This window comes from Danio rerio, chromosome 19 (assembly GCF_052040795.2).
Source record: "Danio rerio strain M-AB ecotype USA chromosome 19, GRCz13ab, whole genome shotgun sequence".
NCBI classification, from domain to species: Eukaryota; Metazoa; Chordata; class Actinopteri; order Cypriniformes; family Danionidae; genus Danio; species Danio rerio.
The window spans coordinates 34,919,695-34,937,895 of NC_141039.2; the positions used below are offsets into that span (position 1 = coordinate 34,919,695).

At 35.9% G+C, this 18,201-nt stretch overlaps 1 protein-coding gene across 4 annotated transcripts in view; it reads right to left on the reverse strand.

Annotated features, from left to right (window-relative positions):
• Positions 1 to 2,375: 2,375 nt before the first annotated feature.
• The window catches only part of nt5c1aa (5'-nucleotidase, cytosolic IAa), a 31,915-nt gene continuing 16,089 nt past the window's right edge, over positions 2,376 to 18,201 (reverse strand). For 2 of the 4 annotated variants that reach the window (XR_015516032.1, XR_015516031.1), the window contains 6 exons: positions 17,609 to 17,776; positions 17,340 to 17,469; positions 9,518 to 9,640; positions 8,361 to 8,545; positions 4,890 to 5,756; positions 2,376 to 4,442 (listed from right to left, as the gene is read on the reverse strand). Coding sequence is in view for 2 of the 4 variants with exons in the window: in XM_087294647.1 (XP_087150773.1) it covers positions 5,400 to 5,756; positions 8,361 to 8,545; positions 9,518 to 9,640; positions 17,340 to 17,469; positions 17,609 to 17,776 (963 nt within the window). In the remaining 2 variants the exon portion in view is untranslated. 4 annotated transcript variants of the gene reach the window in all.

Sequence of the window (18,201 nt, forward strand, 5' to 3'; positions counted from 1 at the left end):
TAAATTTTAGAGCTTCTTCGGTTTTTAAAGAATAACGCATTGCTGCCATCTAATGGCAGGCTGAAGACGCGCATGTCAGGATTTCTATGTAAGCTGCGGTCTGAATTATTATTTTATAGTTCCTTCTTTAAACTGAACTAGGAGCAGCTGAAGGACTGTTATGTAATTTGTGTTTTGTTTATACAGCGTTTGCAAGTGAAATATGCTGACGGTGAAACTAATAAGACTTTTTGTGCCGCGTTGCACATGCGAGAAAGTTCTGTGTCCTCATAAAATTCTGCATTCCTCGAAGTTTTACCTTTTGTTGGAGGTAGATTTTCATATTAGGCTCCAAAATACAAACAGACCTGGACAAATTCGTTCAACAGAATGTCCTGTAAGTGAATGAGTTCAATAAATGTTCTCCACGTTTCCATCACTGACAGTTAGCATTAGCACAATAAAAGCTAAGATGATTTATCTTCTTTACTTTTCATAGCTATTATTGACTTTATTATCCTATTTTACGGTTTCGTAAGGAGAGTTATTCAGTAGGCCTATTGGAAGTGCTTTTCATGGTGTTATTTGCTATTATGTCTTTATCTTGAATGTTATTAGGTAATTTTCTTCCCATTTTAAAATGGCGTCGACCTATTAACTATACTGTTTTCATTATGATGACTTAAAATATGATAAACAAAAGTAAGTTAGACCTTCTTTTGACAGTCATCCTGATCAAAAAGTGACCTATTTTGTGTCAATAAACCTCAAATCACATAATCTATAAATCTATAATTATTATGTATATTGTCCTTCATAATACTGACATTCTCAGATTATCCATGGACGACAATATTTATCATTAATGATGATTTAGATCACCTCATTCATTCACTTTAATGACAGGCTATATAAGTTAGGAAATAAATAACCCCTGTATACAGGGGTAAACTGTACACATAGATGTTTTTTTATGTATTTTTAAGAAACGACAGATATTATTGTAAATAATGTTGTTGTTGTTGAGTTCAATTGTTACAGATCATTGTAAATGAACAGACGGTTATGGAGGAGGCAGCTTATCTTTCACATTTCTGTAGATTTACTGAGGAGAGGTGGATTAATTTAAAGAGGCGGGCTAATCACTTGTGTCAACTCAATTTGTTTCGGTAATGTTTATTTAAGGACAGACCCTGCTAAACAGGACGACAAGAAAAAGAAAGCAAGGGAATGAAACACAAATAAACTAGAAAATTATTACTTTACTATCCTAAAGGACAATGGTGATATCTTTTATTTGGATTGTGCAAAACAATAAGGATATTTAACTACATGTACACTAAAAATACAGTTGAAGTCAGAATTATTAGCCCCCTTGTTTATTTTTTTTCCCCCAATTTCTGTTTAAAGGAGAGGTTTTTTTCAACACATTTCTACACAAAATAGTTTTAATGACTTCATCATTTCTAATTTATTTTATCTTTTCCATGATGACAGCTAGCAATATTTTACTTGATATTTTTCAAGAAACTTCTATACAGTTTAAAGTGACATTTAAAGGCTTAACCTGGTGAACTAGCAAGTTATAATTACCTGGTAATTAGGCAAGTTATAATTCCGTCTTTAACTGTATCTGGGGGAAAATAGTGGCAAGTAATGTAGATTCAGTATTGACATATTAAATAGGCCATAGCAACAGCATTTTATTGACAAATGTAGACATATTAGACCGCTTCTTTTTCATTTGCATTGGTTTTACTTACATTCATTTCCTTTGAAATGCTGTATTTTTCCAAAATGTAAAGTTTATATGAAACTCTATATTCATTTGTCTGTGGTGAAATTAAAATAAGTACATAAATATGCAGTTTAATTTATAAAATAGATCAGACCTTGGTAACTTTTTTTGTCTTCTGCTTCATGTAGAACAAAAAATAAATCACTTAAAATTGCTACATTATTTTCAACAACTTTTTTCTGTCAATACCAGAATATAACATTACAATGTTTTCTTTTTGAATATATAGTAAAATGTAATTTATTAACTGTCAAAACTGAATTTTCAGTGTCAGAAATCATTTTAATTGGCTGAATTGATTAGCATTTTTATAATATCAGTGTTCACTGTAAAAGAGATTAGTTGACTACCTAAAAAAATAAGTAAACCCATTGACTTAAAATCGAGCAATGTGCATAATTTAAAAAAATAAGTCAACTTAATAGTTCCAAGTTCCAACATGTTTACTCACTTTTTTAGTCAACTTGTCACATTTAACGCAAGGGGTTCACTCACTTTTGACTAATTTTAAATTGATTAACAGTGAAATCATAAGTCATGTTGCTTAATATTTGTGATACACTTTTACTAGGATTAAAGAAATGCAAAAATCACAGCATTTATTTGAAATAGTGATCTTTTTTTCCTTTTTAATTGTCTTTGATCAATTAATTCCTTTCCCCCACAAAAATACTGACCCCATACTTTTGAAAGACATTCTATATTGAATGCAGATGAGAAAAACATAAACTTACAAGTAACACTTTAAAAATGAAAATATACTTCAAGTTTCTAAATATATCTATAGATTCTCAATACATTTCATCTTCTGAAACGTAAAAATATTATGGCTTCCTTTAAGTATCGCACATTACATTACAGGCTTTATCCATCATACACAACCACATACATTGCGTAAAATTATTTTGTTGTTTTGCTCGCACACCGTCAATAAACAAAACACAGTCCATTGCTGAATAACAGTGCAGGTCCAAACACACACTGTGTAAACACTACTATTTGTCCTGTCACTTGACACATTCGCTTTACATAAGAATAGCAGCTTGCATTCAGTTTTAACAGTAAGATGATGTAAAACCCCAAATCAGAAAAAGTTGAGACAGAATGGAAAACACAAAGAGAAAGATGAGATTTCTAAATTTACTTGTATTCCAAATTTTAGTTCTTGCAACACATTTTAAAAACAGTTGGGACAGTAAAGCATTTACCACTTTGTAATCTTGCCATTCCTTTTCACAACACCTAAAAGATGTTTCGGGACTAAAGACACCAAGTAATGAATTGTTTCAGGGGTTATTTTGTCCCACTCTTCCTGCAAACAAGTCTTAAGGTTGGCAACAGTACCATAGGCCTTCATTGTTGGAATTTGCACTTCAAAACGCACCACTAATTCTCTATTGGAGACAGCTCGGGACTGCAGGCAGGCCAGTCAGGTACCTGTATCTCCTTCTTCTACAGCCAGGACTTTGTAATGTGTGCAGAATGTGGTTTTGCATTGTCTTGTAGAAATATGCTTGGTCGCCCCTGGAAAAAGAAGGCAGCATATTGTGCTCGAAAATCTCTATGTACTTTTCAGCATTAATGGTGCCATATACTTTTGCCAAGGGCATTGACATAACCCTATACCATGACAGACCCTGGTTTTTGAACTTGTTGCTGGTAACAGTCTGGATGCTGATTTTCTTTTTTGGTCCGGTGCACTCGGCGTCCATTTCTTCCAAAAAAAAAACAAAACCCTAAAATACTGATTAATTTGACCTCAGCACATGTTTCCATTGTTTGATGGTCCATCTCAGATGCCTCCAAGCCCAGAGAAGTGGACGATGCTTCTAGACACTTAACATATGGCTTCCTTTTGGTACAGTATGATTTTCACAGGCAAATATGGATGTAACTACGTATTGTGTTATTTGGCAAAGGTTTACCAAAGTAGACCTGAGCCCATTTGGCGATATTGCTTATTAATGAATGATGATTCTTGATGCAGTGCTGCCTGAAGGATTGGAGATCACGGTTGTTCAGTTTAGGCTTGCCCCCTTGTTCTTTACGCACTGTTAAAGGTGAAATATCCAAATGTATTCCTATCTTTCTTTGAGGAAGATTGTTTTTTTTAAACATTTGAATAATTTTATCATGTATTTGTTGGAAATCTGGAGATTTCCTCTGCCCACCTTTGCTGCTAAAGGACTAGACCTTTCCTGGATGCTGCTTTTGTACCAAATCAAAATTACAATCACCTGTTTCAAATCACAGCATATTAAACCAATTTACCTGATTACTAGCTACAAAGTACTCCAGTCCCAACTTTTTTGGAATGTGTTGCAGGTCTGAATGAAAGGAAAGGATGTTTCTTTACAAATTAAATGAAGTTGACTAAACAAAACATGAAATATTTGGTGTTCAAATTGTCTGCAATAAAATACAAGTCAAAGTTAATTTAGAAATCACTACTTTCTTTTTTATTTGTGTTTTTTCCATAATGCTCCAACTTTTTCTGATTTGGGGTTGTATTTCCATGAAATATCATAGAAAAGTGTATGCCTATATGAAAATGACCATTAGTCGCAGTGCTTCACCAGAGGCACGTTGGTCATTCATAATGCATATTTCAAGAGTCACATTGGGTTAACCCAAATGAAAAAATCCTATAGTAATTAAGGTCTCACTTTATATTAGGTGGCGTTAACTAATATCCACTGACATTACATCTGCAATTAATTTCTGCAATTTTTATTTCTTAATTACATCTTTAATTACACTGTTGACCATTCCTCAATAGTATCTGGATGCAGCCTTTATGATGCAAGCTGAGATTGCATCACTCAGTGATACATTGTCAGACACAATGCACTCAAATGGAGCGAGTGAAGTCACTGTGAGGGGTAGGGTTAGGTGAGCCCATTAAAAGCATTGGATGCAGCTCAGATTGCACTGCACCAGGTCTGCATCCAGACCCCTCTCCCATTCCTTACACTCTAACCCACCATTAAACCTACCCATACACGCAAACCTGTCTCTAACCCTACCCAAATCCCACCTCAAGTGTTCTGAAATGCATTATGAACACAGTAAGTACATTGTATTTATGTTTTTGATCCAAGTAGTAGGCCACCTAATATATAGTAGGATTGTATTTTAAAATAAACTTTATAGAGTTTTTGAACCACACTGTAGTACAGTATTTAAAACAATCTGTTGTGGTAAATATATAGTTGCTATAATAACACAACATATAATAATATTAAGAAATCACTTAATAATGAAATTTTGTACAACTATAAGGTACATTATAATACAATACACCACAGTATACTGTTGTAAAAACAAATGTAGACTACAGTATTTACTACAGTTAGCAGTTCACTATAGTTAATACTACATCATGCTGTAGCTTTCTTTCACAAAGTGTTGTAAATACAATATTATATACAGTTTAAATCACGTTACTATAGTATGGTTCAAAAATGCTACTATAAATTACTGTAGTCTTTAAGTTACATGTTGTATGTAGCCTTGTTTAGGTCACATGGAAAAAAAGGCCAAGAGAATACACTGCGATCCTGATCCAAACCGAGTTTATAAAATAAAAATAAAAAGTCTGCAATTTGAATGTCTCTATTTGCTATTTTGCTGTATTGCTGCTTTTTTTATGCGGGTATTTCTGTGCAATCCCATAGGGCACGTGGGCAGCGATGGCACCCATTTCCACGGCTCCCTCCACATGGAACATCTGGTCATCAAAGTATATGTGGGGCCGGATTTTCTCCAGCATGGGGCCTTTTGGAGCCCCGGCCAGGAAAAGAGCCTCGTCTGTTTCGAGTCCCCAGGCACGGAGAGTCTTTAAGGCGCGGATGCCTGAGCTGGCTGCGCTGCGGGCCGTCACGAGGTAGGTGCGAATGGGACAGTCCAAACGGTGGCCTTTAGCGTAGAATTTCTTCTGAAGCTTCCCGAGCACTTCCAGAAAACCCTTCAGTGGCCCCTGTGAAGTGGACAGAGACATTATTTAGCATATATGAAGTGTAGCTTAATAAATAGAAAGTTCTGTCATGAAACTCTAGATGGCACAAGTTGATATGGTTCACCTAAAAATGTAAATTCTGTCATCTTTTTTTGAGTTCCGCTATTTATGTTCAACACAAAGATATTTTTGTAATTATGAAAGCATCTAACTTCTATAGCATTAATGATTTCTGTATTTATTTTGCTACTATGGATGTGAATGGTTACCACTTTACATCATTCTTCAAAATAGCTTCTTTTGTGTTCAGAACAAAACAAGAAACTCCTAAAAGTCTGAAACCACTTGAGGTTGAGTAAATTGTAGGTAAATTTGCTTTTTTGGGAGGGTGAACTATCGCTTTTACTTCATTAATAACTCGATCATAGTACATAGTGGTGCTAATTGGTAGCTGTAGAAGCTGTAAAAAAGAAGATATAAGTTGTACATCTCTGTTGTTCTTAATGCGGCCAGTAGGGGGTGGCAGATATACAGCCATATTATAATTTGAATACAGTGTGAAGTTTATACTGGATTTGGAAAATCATGCGTTACAGTCTATTTAGAAATCCAAAGTTTCCAGTGACGGTTGGGTTTATGGGTAGGGGTGGTGTAGGGCCATATAATAAGTGATTTTTGATCATGATTATTATTATGATAATGTTCTGAAGGCTCTTAATATTACTGTACAGGCATAACACTGCATGGGTCAGGATCTGCCTGGCCCCAGGTCTGCAGCCTTCCCATATTGTTTAATGGGGGATGGGATACTATTGCTATATTTTAATACTATTAAGCACTGCCAATGTGACAATTAAATTAAAATCACAGAGAAATATAAATATATTTACTTTAAAAATGTGGTTGTATCTGTGGAGTCAATATAGAGCATAGGTAGATTGATTTGGTTATGTCATTTACTACTTCATGGAAGAGAACAAAACTAAAGATAATTTGGTGCTAATTTTTTTTTTAGCTGCAGCTATCTGATTGGTGGATATTTTGTACAGTATCATGGTTATTGTAGAATTTTTGTAATTTATCAAGCACAAGTGCGTTTTTTTTTAAAGTTTCATTAATTTTTCAACATTGAATTTTAAAGTTGAATTAGATATTTAGGTTCAATAAAGGCATGCAGAATCTGTAAATAATCTCAAAGTTCACAACAGGTTTGTCTTTAAAGGTTTATAAACATAAAGGGGTCTATTATAATGATCTCGGCGCAGTCGAAAGTGCATGGCACAAAAGCATTAAGGATGTGTTGGAATTCACTTTTGCTATTGTAAGAGCAGAAAAAATATGGTTTGCACCCTGGCGCATGGTCTAACTGGGTTGTGCTTATTCTCTTAATGATTTATGGGTGTGTTTTGAGTATAATGTGCATTAATCCAATCAGAGTCTCATCTCACATTCCCCTTAAGAGTCAGTTGCATCGCCATGCGCATTTGCTATTTACATGCTGGACTTTGTAAATGGAAAAACTGAACACTTCACTAGCAAGAAAACAGTTAACAGACCATCTGCAGCGCAAGGATAAAGAACGAGCCTCCTCCATTTTGCATCTTTACTTTTACTTTACTTTTCCTCTTTACTCTTTTACTTTAATGGATAAGGAAATGGCGTTGTACGCACTACACTTAAGACACCCATCATTAATGAGGTCATCTACAGCTTTAATTTTGTTTGTTAAGCGCAAAGATTTGTTTCAAATCTATTTGTAATTCAGTTTTAATTAATAGCAAACGAATGAATGAACAATAATAACACAGTGTGGTCAAAAAACTGAGTTATATCCAAGCACACGTCCTGCTGTTAAGCCCCATATGGTTATGCAGATGTCTTCAAAACCAGGTGGACAAATCTAAACTTGTTTTTATTAAAACAAATATAAATATGCATATAATAAATAATACTGCTAATAATAATAACAACATACAAATGCAAATTTTCATGAATATAATAAAAAAAGCCAACACAAGATGAAGTAGGCATGGAGGCAGTGGTTTTTATATTTATGCATAAAATAGTATTTTTTTTTACATTTTGATCCTTATTTTTTTTTTAATGTAGAGATATTTGTGTATTGCTGTATCTTGTGTGTATTAAGCAATGTGTAACCGCTTGAACCTGCGTAGGCACATAACTAACGAGCTCTGTGATTTAGGACTTAAGACCTGCTTTCAGTTGGTCAATGGCGCAGTCTATTTCAGTTCCTCAAAATAGCAATGCGCCAACAATGCGCCTTAACACACCTCCTTTCTAGACCGGCACACCCATGAGTCTACAAAGTGGCGCAAATGGATTTGCTATTTAAAAACATGGTGCAAAGCGCGAGAATTAGTGTTGTGCTGGTCTAAAAATAGCAACAAATCACTCCAAACACATCTTGCGCATTATTGTGCCGCGTGTATGATAGGACCCATAATGCTTTAAGTGTGCCACACTTTTGAGATCTGATAAAGTAATTAAATAAAGTAATCTAATCTAATAAAGTAAAAACTAATTACAATTTTAAATATAAAAATGACTCTGCTCTTTAGCTTTCAGTTACAAACAGCTCAGATGGGTAACTATAAAACTACATACATGATCCAGCAATCTGTTTTCATTTTCCCTCTCATGCTCGAAGAACTTGTCCAGGCCGTGGGCTTTAAAAATGCGCTCAGACTCATCAGAAAAGAGAACGGCATCGCCATCAAATGCCACTCTCAGCTGCGTCTCGGACACCTCGATCTGTTTTTCTGGCATAAACATGGTGGCTGCTGCAATTCCTGTAAGAAGACACAAAAACAAAAATAAATCTCACCAGCCTAGAGGAAAAACACAGTGATGAACGACATTTAAAGTGTGCTCTTTAAAGAGATTAGGGCCCATTAAGCCTCAGCAAAACAAATAGGTCATTGGATTGCTAAGCATTCAGTCATTCTGGAGCTCAATGCTTTCCCACATTTCAATTACTTTATTTCGATTTTGAAATTAATTTGTGCAGTAATTAATATGTCAATCTGTGATACCAAACAAAGCAACACACAGTGCGTGGCGCACAGTCATTTAATGAAATGGAAAACCGCAAGAGTGATTCCTATGACCACTGAGTCATTTTCATAATTCAAAATCAATGACAGGTCACCTCTCAAATGACCTCTCCAAAAATACCACAAGCCTAATGTCTGAAAAACACCTGTTCAGACTGTTCAACAATTTTTCACTGAGTTAAAGGGAAAGTTCACACAAAAAAATGTACATTTTACTTACCGATAACTTCAAAAACCAATTTGACTTTCTTTTTTCTGCTAAACACAAAAGAAGATATTTTGAAGAATGCTGGTAGCTGGCACTCATTTATGTTAAATATCTTCTTTAGTGTTCAACAGAAGAAAGGAACTCATAAAGGATTAGACCCTCATGAGGGAGAGTAAATGATGAGGTAATTTCCATTTTTTGGTAAACTATCCCTTTAATTCAAGTGCGTAGCATCATTGAGGCACATAATATAACTTTTACACATTATTTGTGAATCAAATTTGATTGACACCTTTATTGGTAAGTCTAAAAAAAGTCATATAATTATTACCTTTAACATCAAAGGTAACTTTGGGCATGTTATAAAAGTGAAACATGTAGCACATGTTGCAATAAAATGTCACATTTCTCTTTTGATTTGTTGAAATAAAATGTGCTACAAGATTAAGTACAAAACACCTGCTGTAGTTATCACATGTTTACGTTGACAGTGTCCTAACCTTCAGAGAGGGCCTCCTGAACCTTTTCGGCATCGGCAGACAAATACAAGTTTGTATGAAACGCTTTCAGGTACCCAATGGGGCTACTGCCTCCCGTCATGCAGAACCGCTCGATGAATAGATCTGAGGACAAGAGAAGAATATTAACTATTCATGAGAGCCAGTTATTATTGCATTTACAGTAGTACATTTGGCAGAAACTTTAATCCAAAGTGGGTACATTTAAATTTAAATAATCTCTTGTTTATTTTTGTCTATTTTTATTTAGAGTACTCTGCTAGGTCAAAAAAAGGAAGTAGTCTAGTGGTGTCACTATATTTAGAAGAAAATGAGTTATGAATGGCATTGTAGAAATGCAATTAGTAGTGAACCCTGAGAATAAAAGCCTAAATTAAATCTGTTCATCATAAGAAGCAACTGTCTTTTCAGAAAGTTTGGATTAATGGTCTGATTTTTATGAATGTATTCTTTTAGCCTCTTTGTGGACTTTTAAAGGAATGGTCCACCACAATATCATATTTTTAACTTTAGTTGATGTGTAATGTATCTGTGTGAACATAAACAACATCTCTAAATGTAATACGCTCAAAGTTCAATGCAAAGGGAGACATTGGCTTTTACAAAGTTAGCTAAGCAAAGTTTGGCAACTACAAAAAATACATCTGGGTTAGTGAAATCACTGTTCAGCTGTGTCCTCTTCATTTTCTGTCTAATTCAGGCTTACATGCTAGTAGATGTTAAATTCTAGATCTGATATGCGTCTGGCCAGAAGTGCGATATGCACAGAAATATATCAGCATTTTTTATGAGACTGCATAACAATAATTCATATTTTTACAGTACTGTGACGGTTGGGTTTAGGGTTGGGGTGGGGCTAGGTGTTAAAAAATACAATTTATTGGGTAGTTTAATAGATAGCATAAATAATGCTCATTCATTCATTTATTTTCTTGTCGGCTTAGTCACTTGACTATGAACCGCCAACTTATTCAGTTCGTTTTACGCAGCGGATGCCCTTCCAGCTGCAACCCATCTCTGGGAAAATGAATAATCCTCGGTACAACAAATTTTTTGTTTGTTGCTGTGATGGTTGAGTTTTGGGTTGGGGTGTGGGTAGACGTTACAATACAATAAATGGGAAATTTAATGAATAATGATAATTCTCTAACTTCCAGCCGCAATCGTATCTGATCTAGCAACAACCCTAGTGATGCATCCTGGTGGCGTGGAGGCAATCCGCAAATCACAGAATTTTATGTTAGCTGACCAATCAGAGCCTCTTAAGGGCGGGCTTTTGAAGGAACAAGAAAATATTCATTCAATAATTTTCTTTTCGGCTTAGTCCCTATTTTAATCCGGGGTCGCCACAGTGGAATGAACCGCCATCTTATCCAGCATGTTTTTACGCAGCGGATGCCCTTCCAGCCGCAACCCATCTCTGGGAAACATCCGCATGCACTCATTCACACTCTTACACTACGGACAATTTATCCTACTCAGTTGACCTATACCGCATGTCTTTAGACTGTGGGGGAAACCGGAGCACCCAGAGGAAACCCACGCAACGCAGGGAGAACATGCAAACTCCACACAGAAACACCAACTGACCCAGCCGAGGCTCGAACCTGTGACCTTGCTGTGAGGCGACAGCACTACTTACTGCGCCACTGCGTTGCCAACTATAGGAAATATGATTGTCGTTTTCATTTCAGCTGAGTAGCTGTGCATAATCTAAGTAAGATATATGAAAAAGTAATGTGCATTTTTACCAATGAAACCCATAAATTGTTTTGCATCTTATAAACACAACCACCCCTTCAAAGTACTTTTATTGTAAATAGAGTCTTTTACATAAGTCGTATATTTGAGTAAAAATTTCTTAATTTGTGTTCTGAAGAGTCTTACGGGTTTGGAACAAATTAAGGGTGAACAAACGATGACAAATTGTTAATTTTGGGGTTAACTGTGCCTTTAAATACTAATCAAAATGAGCTTCCGTCAAAAATAACACAGAGCTATGTCAATGGAGTCAAACAAGAGCAGCAGATCCTAGATTTTATAAACCAGTCATCATAGATGTAAATATAGTTGAGCAGCTCTCAAATTTGAAGTATTTATACACAATTATTGAAAATAAACTTTAAACATGTCATATAGATCATTAATAGAGAGTGTTATCACATATAATATTAACACAAGACTTAAACAGAAGAAGAAACTATCGCAAATTATCAACCAGGCAGACAAGATAACTGGTTACAAGCAACATTCCCTGCAGATTCTGTTTGGCTCCTTTATGGAAAAAACAGAAATTGTGATTTTTTTTTAAAGATAATACACATCCCCTTCACTCAGCTTTTGGAAATGTTACCATAAGGACGCAGGTTTAAAATTCCCAAAGCCCAAAGAAAGGCTTATTAAAAGTTATTTATCCCGATTGCAGTCATAGTATTGAATCGGATCACAGTTTAATGTGAATGGTGCAGTTGTTAAGAATGATCTGCAGTAATATGTATGAAGCTAATTTGCTTTTTAAGTTTTTAATTTATGTTGTTGTCTTAATGAGTGTTGCTATTATGTAATTGGTGAATGGTTGTATCTGTGTTACCAGTGTTAAAGACAAATTTCCTTTCTGTGCCGAGCAGGTACTTACACGGTACTTTGCTGGTTGTAAAAGAAAGCGTTACCTAAATTTTAAAATAAACTAAACTAAACTATTCTTCATATATTTTTTTGTGCTGAACGAAAATATAAGAAATCAACAATTATCTATAACCACTTAATAGTACAAGTAAATGGTAAATATTTTTAAACTATCCCTTTAAGATAATGTTTGTTTGTGAGAAGATTTGACTATTTAGACACCTCATGAACTGTTTAGCAGATGGAAAACTAACACTGATGGGAAATGTTAAGCTAATGTGCTCTTTTTAGCTTTTGACACATTGGTGCACGAGTGCCAGCTCAGTAAAACATCAGCAGGAGGTTTGATTTACGTGACACGTCAGGGCCAAGTTTGCCCAGGGGTAAAGCAAGGGATAAGGTACAGTCAGATGACCATTATCGTAAAATGAACCCCAGTTCTGACGCAGAGTAGCTGGGTCTCACATAATCCTGAAGGGGTTTATTTTGCAATATTAAATGCTAATGCTACCAAACAGTTGAAGTCAGCTTTATTAGCCCTCCTGAATTATTAGCCACCCTGTATGTTTTTCTCCAAGTTCTGTTTATTAGATTTATGAACATAATAGTTTTAATACCTCCTTTCTAATAACTGATTTCTTTTATATTTGACATGATAATATTTTACTTGATATTTTTCAAGATACTAATATTAAGGTTTATATGATCAATTAGTCCTGACAGCATATGTTTTAGGTCATTGTAACCTTTTAAACTAAAGTAATCATGTTCTAACTTAATTTTATAAGTTATGCATGCTGTTTTTAGTCAGTTTTTAGTCAGGTTAATTTGATTCAGCTTAAAAATTCAAGGCAACTAGGATTTTTTACAGGGTGGGTTATTTAGGCAAGTTAGGGTAATTAAGTCATTGCATAACAATGGTCTGTTGTGTAGATGATCAAAATAATAATATTGGCCTTAAAATGCCTTTTTTTTAAAAATAAAAACTGCTTTTATTCTAGCCTAAATAAATCAAATAAGACCTTTTTTCCAGAAGAAAAAATATTATCGGAAATACTGTGTACAATTTTTTGCTCTGCTAAACATCATTTGGGAAGTATTTGAAAAAGAAAAAACTCACAGGAGGGCTAATAATTCTGACTTCAGCTTTATATAACACAATAACTCTACATTATCACACTTATTATATGGCTACTTTGTAAATATGTAAACACATTCATTTTATCCTGTCAGAAAAATGAAACTGCTGAATGCAATTAGAGAAACACCAAGGGAGATGCTAGGGATAAGTGATGGTAAAAATATAGTTATTACCTATATAGTTGTTATTATATTACCTATTTTCTTTACTGCCGAAGTTTTAAATACTGTAGCTCAGTGTTTCTCAACCACGGTCCTGGAAGACCACAAACACTACATGTTTCGGATGTCTCTCTTGCCCGACACCCATTACAGGTCTTCCATTCTGCTAATTCCTGCTAATTTGCTGAAAATCTGAATCAGGTGTGTTTGGTTAAGGAGACACGAAAATGTGCAGAGCTGGTGTTCCTCCAAGAACGTGGTTGAGAAACACTGCTTTAGCTCATCCAAAAATGTGATTGCTGTAGGAGTCCCATAGGATGTACTAAAGGTGACAACTCGTATGATTCCCCAAGCCATGACCTCATCAAACTAGTCTCATCAATATATTTGTTTGTTGTGAATGTGCGCCATCTAGTGGCAAACTACATAATGTGCCTTTAAAAAATGTCTGCATAGAAAAATCATTAACAAGAAGCACAACTATATTTAAAAAAAAATAAGAATTGTCTATTTTGATTTCATTTAACTCATTCAATCATTTTTCTTCGGCCTAGTCACTTTATTTATCAGGGGTTGCCACAGCAGAATGACCCGCCAACTTATCGAGCATATGTTTTACACAGTGAATATGTTTTACATAGTGAATGCCCTTCCAGCTCCAATCCATCCCTGTAAAAACACCCATACACTCTCATTCACACACATACACTATGGCCAATTTAGCTTATGAAATTCACGCATGTCTTTGGACTGTGGGGGAAACCGGAGCACCCAACCGGGGCTTAAACCAGTGACCTTCTTGCTGTGAGTGCTAACCACTGAGCCTGTGCTGCCAATTTTAATGAATGACTTTTTTGTTTGGCTACTAAATAAATCAGGTAAAACGTGTATCATTATAAAATATGAATTTATTAGTGATGTGTATGTAATATTTTGTATACATCTGGAAGCTAATGGGACTAATGTTCCCCACAAAAAATGCACTTAGTATTTTAGATCAAATAGTATTTCATGCAATCTGACTGGCTCTGCTTGTGAGCCCAAAAATAGCTGGAGAATAATAACTATGCTTTAAATGAAAGGAATAAATAATAATATTAATAATGGCCCATTCTCATTTTCTTTCATATGATTTTTGTTGTTGGCTTTGCCGTCAAGGGTTTTGGAACTCTAAGACTTGCATTTATCTTCCAACTAACATCTAACATATTTTGTGGTTCAGAACATGGAGTTCTGACTTCAAATAGTTCTTGAAACGTCAGTCCATATCCTCATATTTGTTGTTTTGTCCAAAGAGAGGCCAAAAGATGGAGCGGTGTTTGTTTTCTCTGCAGTTCGCCACCGGAACGATCAAAACCAGTCCAGCTGTGGCGCTGCAGGGAGCTGAGCAGGAAGTGGCTGCTTTGTGATACAGAGGTTACAGGAGTCATATGCATCTCTGTGGGAAGATGTGATTGGCCAGCTGGAGATCTATCGTCTAAGAAAACATTTGCATTTACAGTTCTGTGTCCTCAAAGTTTTGAAGCTACTTAAAGGGATAGCTCACGCAAAAATGAAAACATTCTCATCATTTACTCACTCTTCATTTGTTACAAACGTTTCTCTCTTCTGTTGAAAACAAAGATTTTTTTGAAGAAAGCTAAAAACCTGTAATTAGGGATGCTCGATCAGGATTTTTGCAGCGGATACCGAGTACATTCCTTGTCATGGTGATCGCCAGATACCGAGAACCGATTCTGATGCTTCAAGCTTTATAATGTATAAAGCACATTTTCCCTTTAAGTATGATACTTAAGTGGAGTTTCCTCCTTACCTAAGAGAATAAATTAAAGATCTGCATAAAATCCCCTAAACACGTGTATTATAACCATTAATGTGGACATGTCATGGTCAGAAGGAGAGTTACAGAAAATAATAGGTGAAACAGCTTTAAAAATTGGTAAGAAATGATTAACAACGCAATTTGGAAACATTGCAAATAATGAAAGAAGCATTCTACATGTCTCAATCAAGAAAAGGTATGGAGCACATATATGATGCATAAGAAGTTAATCTAACCAATGTAATGCTTTGAACATCACCGTGCCTCTCTCAATCCGTTCTCTTGCTCACTCAATATCATCGGCATTATTTGCAGGGTATTTTCTCTGATTTGCGGGTGTCGTGGAGCCACTTTGCGGGAGACTCACGGAGGTAGGACAGCGGTTGAACACTAGATAGGAGCGATCGCTCTGTTCGCATCACAGCAGCTCAAAACACTGGATATACAATGGCTGCAACAAAGAGACTATCACTCGCACGAGTTGCACCACATCTGGATATATTTTATTTAGCTGTTGCGACGTGAGCACAGCGATCGCTCATGCCTCTGCGCATTATATACCTCCTAACATGTTGTGGCGCTGCTGATGTATAATATACAGGTGCACACATGCCTCTTCCTCTGCTTGTAAACTCGTAAACAAACATTTGCGATAGGTTCATGAGATTGGCGAGTACTGATTGAGTCATGAAATGTGATTATGGGCCAATACCGATCTCCGGCTGATCAATTGGAGCATCTCTACCTGTAACTATTGACGTCCATATTTGTTTCTCCATACGATAAACGTCAATGGTTCCCAGTTTTCAGGTTTCTTCAAAACATCTGCTTGTTTTAGTTCACCAGAAGAAAAAAACGCATAAAGGTTTGGAACAACTTCAGTCTGTGTTAACAGTATGATGGCCAAAATAATCGAGCAAACCGGTGATGTTTGCGGCGAGGAGAAGTAAACCACAAGAAGATTACAGACCTACACATGAGGAAACGAGTGCTCGCGCACGCACAGGGAATGTTTTCATTATCATCTGTGCGCACAATGTATGCTCTCGCAAGCGAGGTTATGCCTCACAGCGCGTGCGCGATCAGTTTTCCCACTCACTCGCTGGCTCTTCTCTCTACTAATGGCGTAATCTTTAAACCTGCGTCCAATCCCGGCTAATTTCCGGAAAGGGAGGGTAACCAAGAGCATTAGAGAAAACAATTAAACCAAGTCCTGCCCCAAGACTGACAAAAATCCTAAAAATTTTGCACGAGCAAAGAGAAGAGCCAGCGAGTGAGTGAGAGAACTGAAGATCATGCGAGCGCTCTGAGTTCCCCTGTGCACTAGTTTCCTGGTCTGTAATCTTCTCGCGGTTCACTTCTCCTTGTGTTAAAAGTTTTTTGTGACAGTTAATTTGAGTCATGAAAATATCCATAACTACTATACAATGTTATATATTTTGCTGACTTATGTCTACATTATCCCAAATTTAAACTTAAATTTTAACTTGTAACATGGAAGTTCTCCTCTTGTATCAACATGCTAATGATGTAACACCTTCAATTTCTGGTTCAGTTTTATAGAAATCAGGAAAATTCAAAGACGCTGTAATATGTTGCGCGTTTTATTAGACTACACAGCAGCATTATTACAGAATCATATGATATAACAAAACTACTTCTTCTCCTCATGATCACAACCAGAAGAAATAATGTGCTTGACTGTGGCATAATAAAAGCTCTGCTGTTTTTGTGTGGCGCTCGTCAGCAGTTGCCTCATCGCCCTCATTTCACTTCGACAGCTTTCAGTGTAAATCTGCATCATACTACCTTGATTTTAAGTTTTGAATACTTTAGCTCATCCATCCCGTAGGATATATTAAAGCATTGTTTTAAATTACAATTTTAATAAAATATTTAAAATATTGTTTGTAAATACATGCCCTCTTGTGGCAAAAATAACATACTTTTCCTTTAATAGCTGTTCCACAAAATTCTTTTTGATCATTTAATACTGATGTACATGTAAATAGGTAGTACAAATGCAGGTTATGAAAAGGTCAGCAATACACTTACTGTGGTAATTGATGGTGTTGATGAGTCTGACGCCAACATGGGCATGGTTGTAAGTTACCAGCACAATGTCAAAAAGCTCCTCGCTTTCTGGATAGAGCTCCCTCAACCGGGTGTTTACTGCCTCCAGAGCCTGAGAGCAAAAAAAACATGTAATAGAAGTTTTACAATAAAATGAAGCAATCGCAAACTAACGTGTAGTTTTTTTAAAATAATCTAATAATGCTTCATATTTTTAGAAAGTATGATTAGTTATCATTGTGCATTTTTACCTTGACAAATGGGAATGCTGGGCCAGGAGCAAAGGGCTCGTTCTCGTGCTCCACCTGATACCTGAGGTACTCCTCGATGCCTTTCTGCTCAAACACCTTCTGCTCTTTCTCTGTGCGGAACATAACTCGGGAAGACACGGCTATGGTCACTGCGTTTTCTGGTTTGGGCTGAACAGAGATGAGGAAATGGCTATGAGACATTGGTCACAAATGCAAAGACATTTTTAGCCCTTAGCAGGCAAATACCTGGGTATATATTCCTAAAAAACATGCATGTTTTTATCAAGTTGGACTGTCTGACTGACTGTTTAGAAGTCTTCTGAAATCATGCAGTCAAAAAATCAGCATAGGCTCATTGTGAATATGTACCCCTGTCCAAATTTCTGGAGAGCGTGAATTATGTAGTCAGAGGTATGTATGGCTGCATTTCATCTTTAAAATAAACGCTATGGGGTGGTATAACACCGCCGTCGGCTTCTGTTCCTTTTAGCGTACAATTTCTGTATGATAATAGACATGCACAATATTTGACCGGTTTTTTGTTTATTTTTAAAAAATAGTAATGTCACAATCGTGGTTGGGGGAAAAAGAAG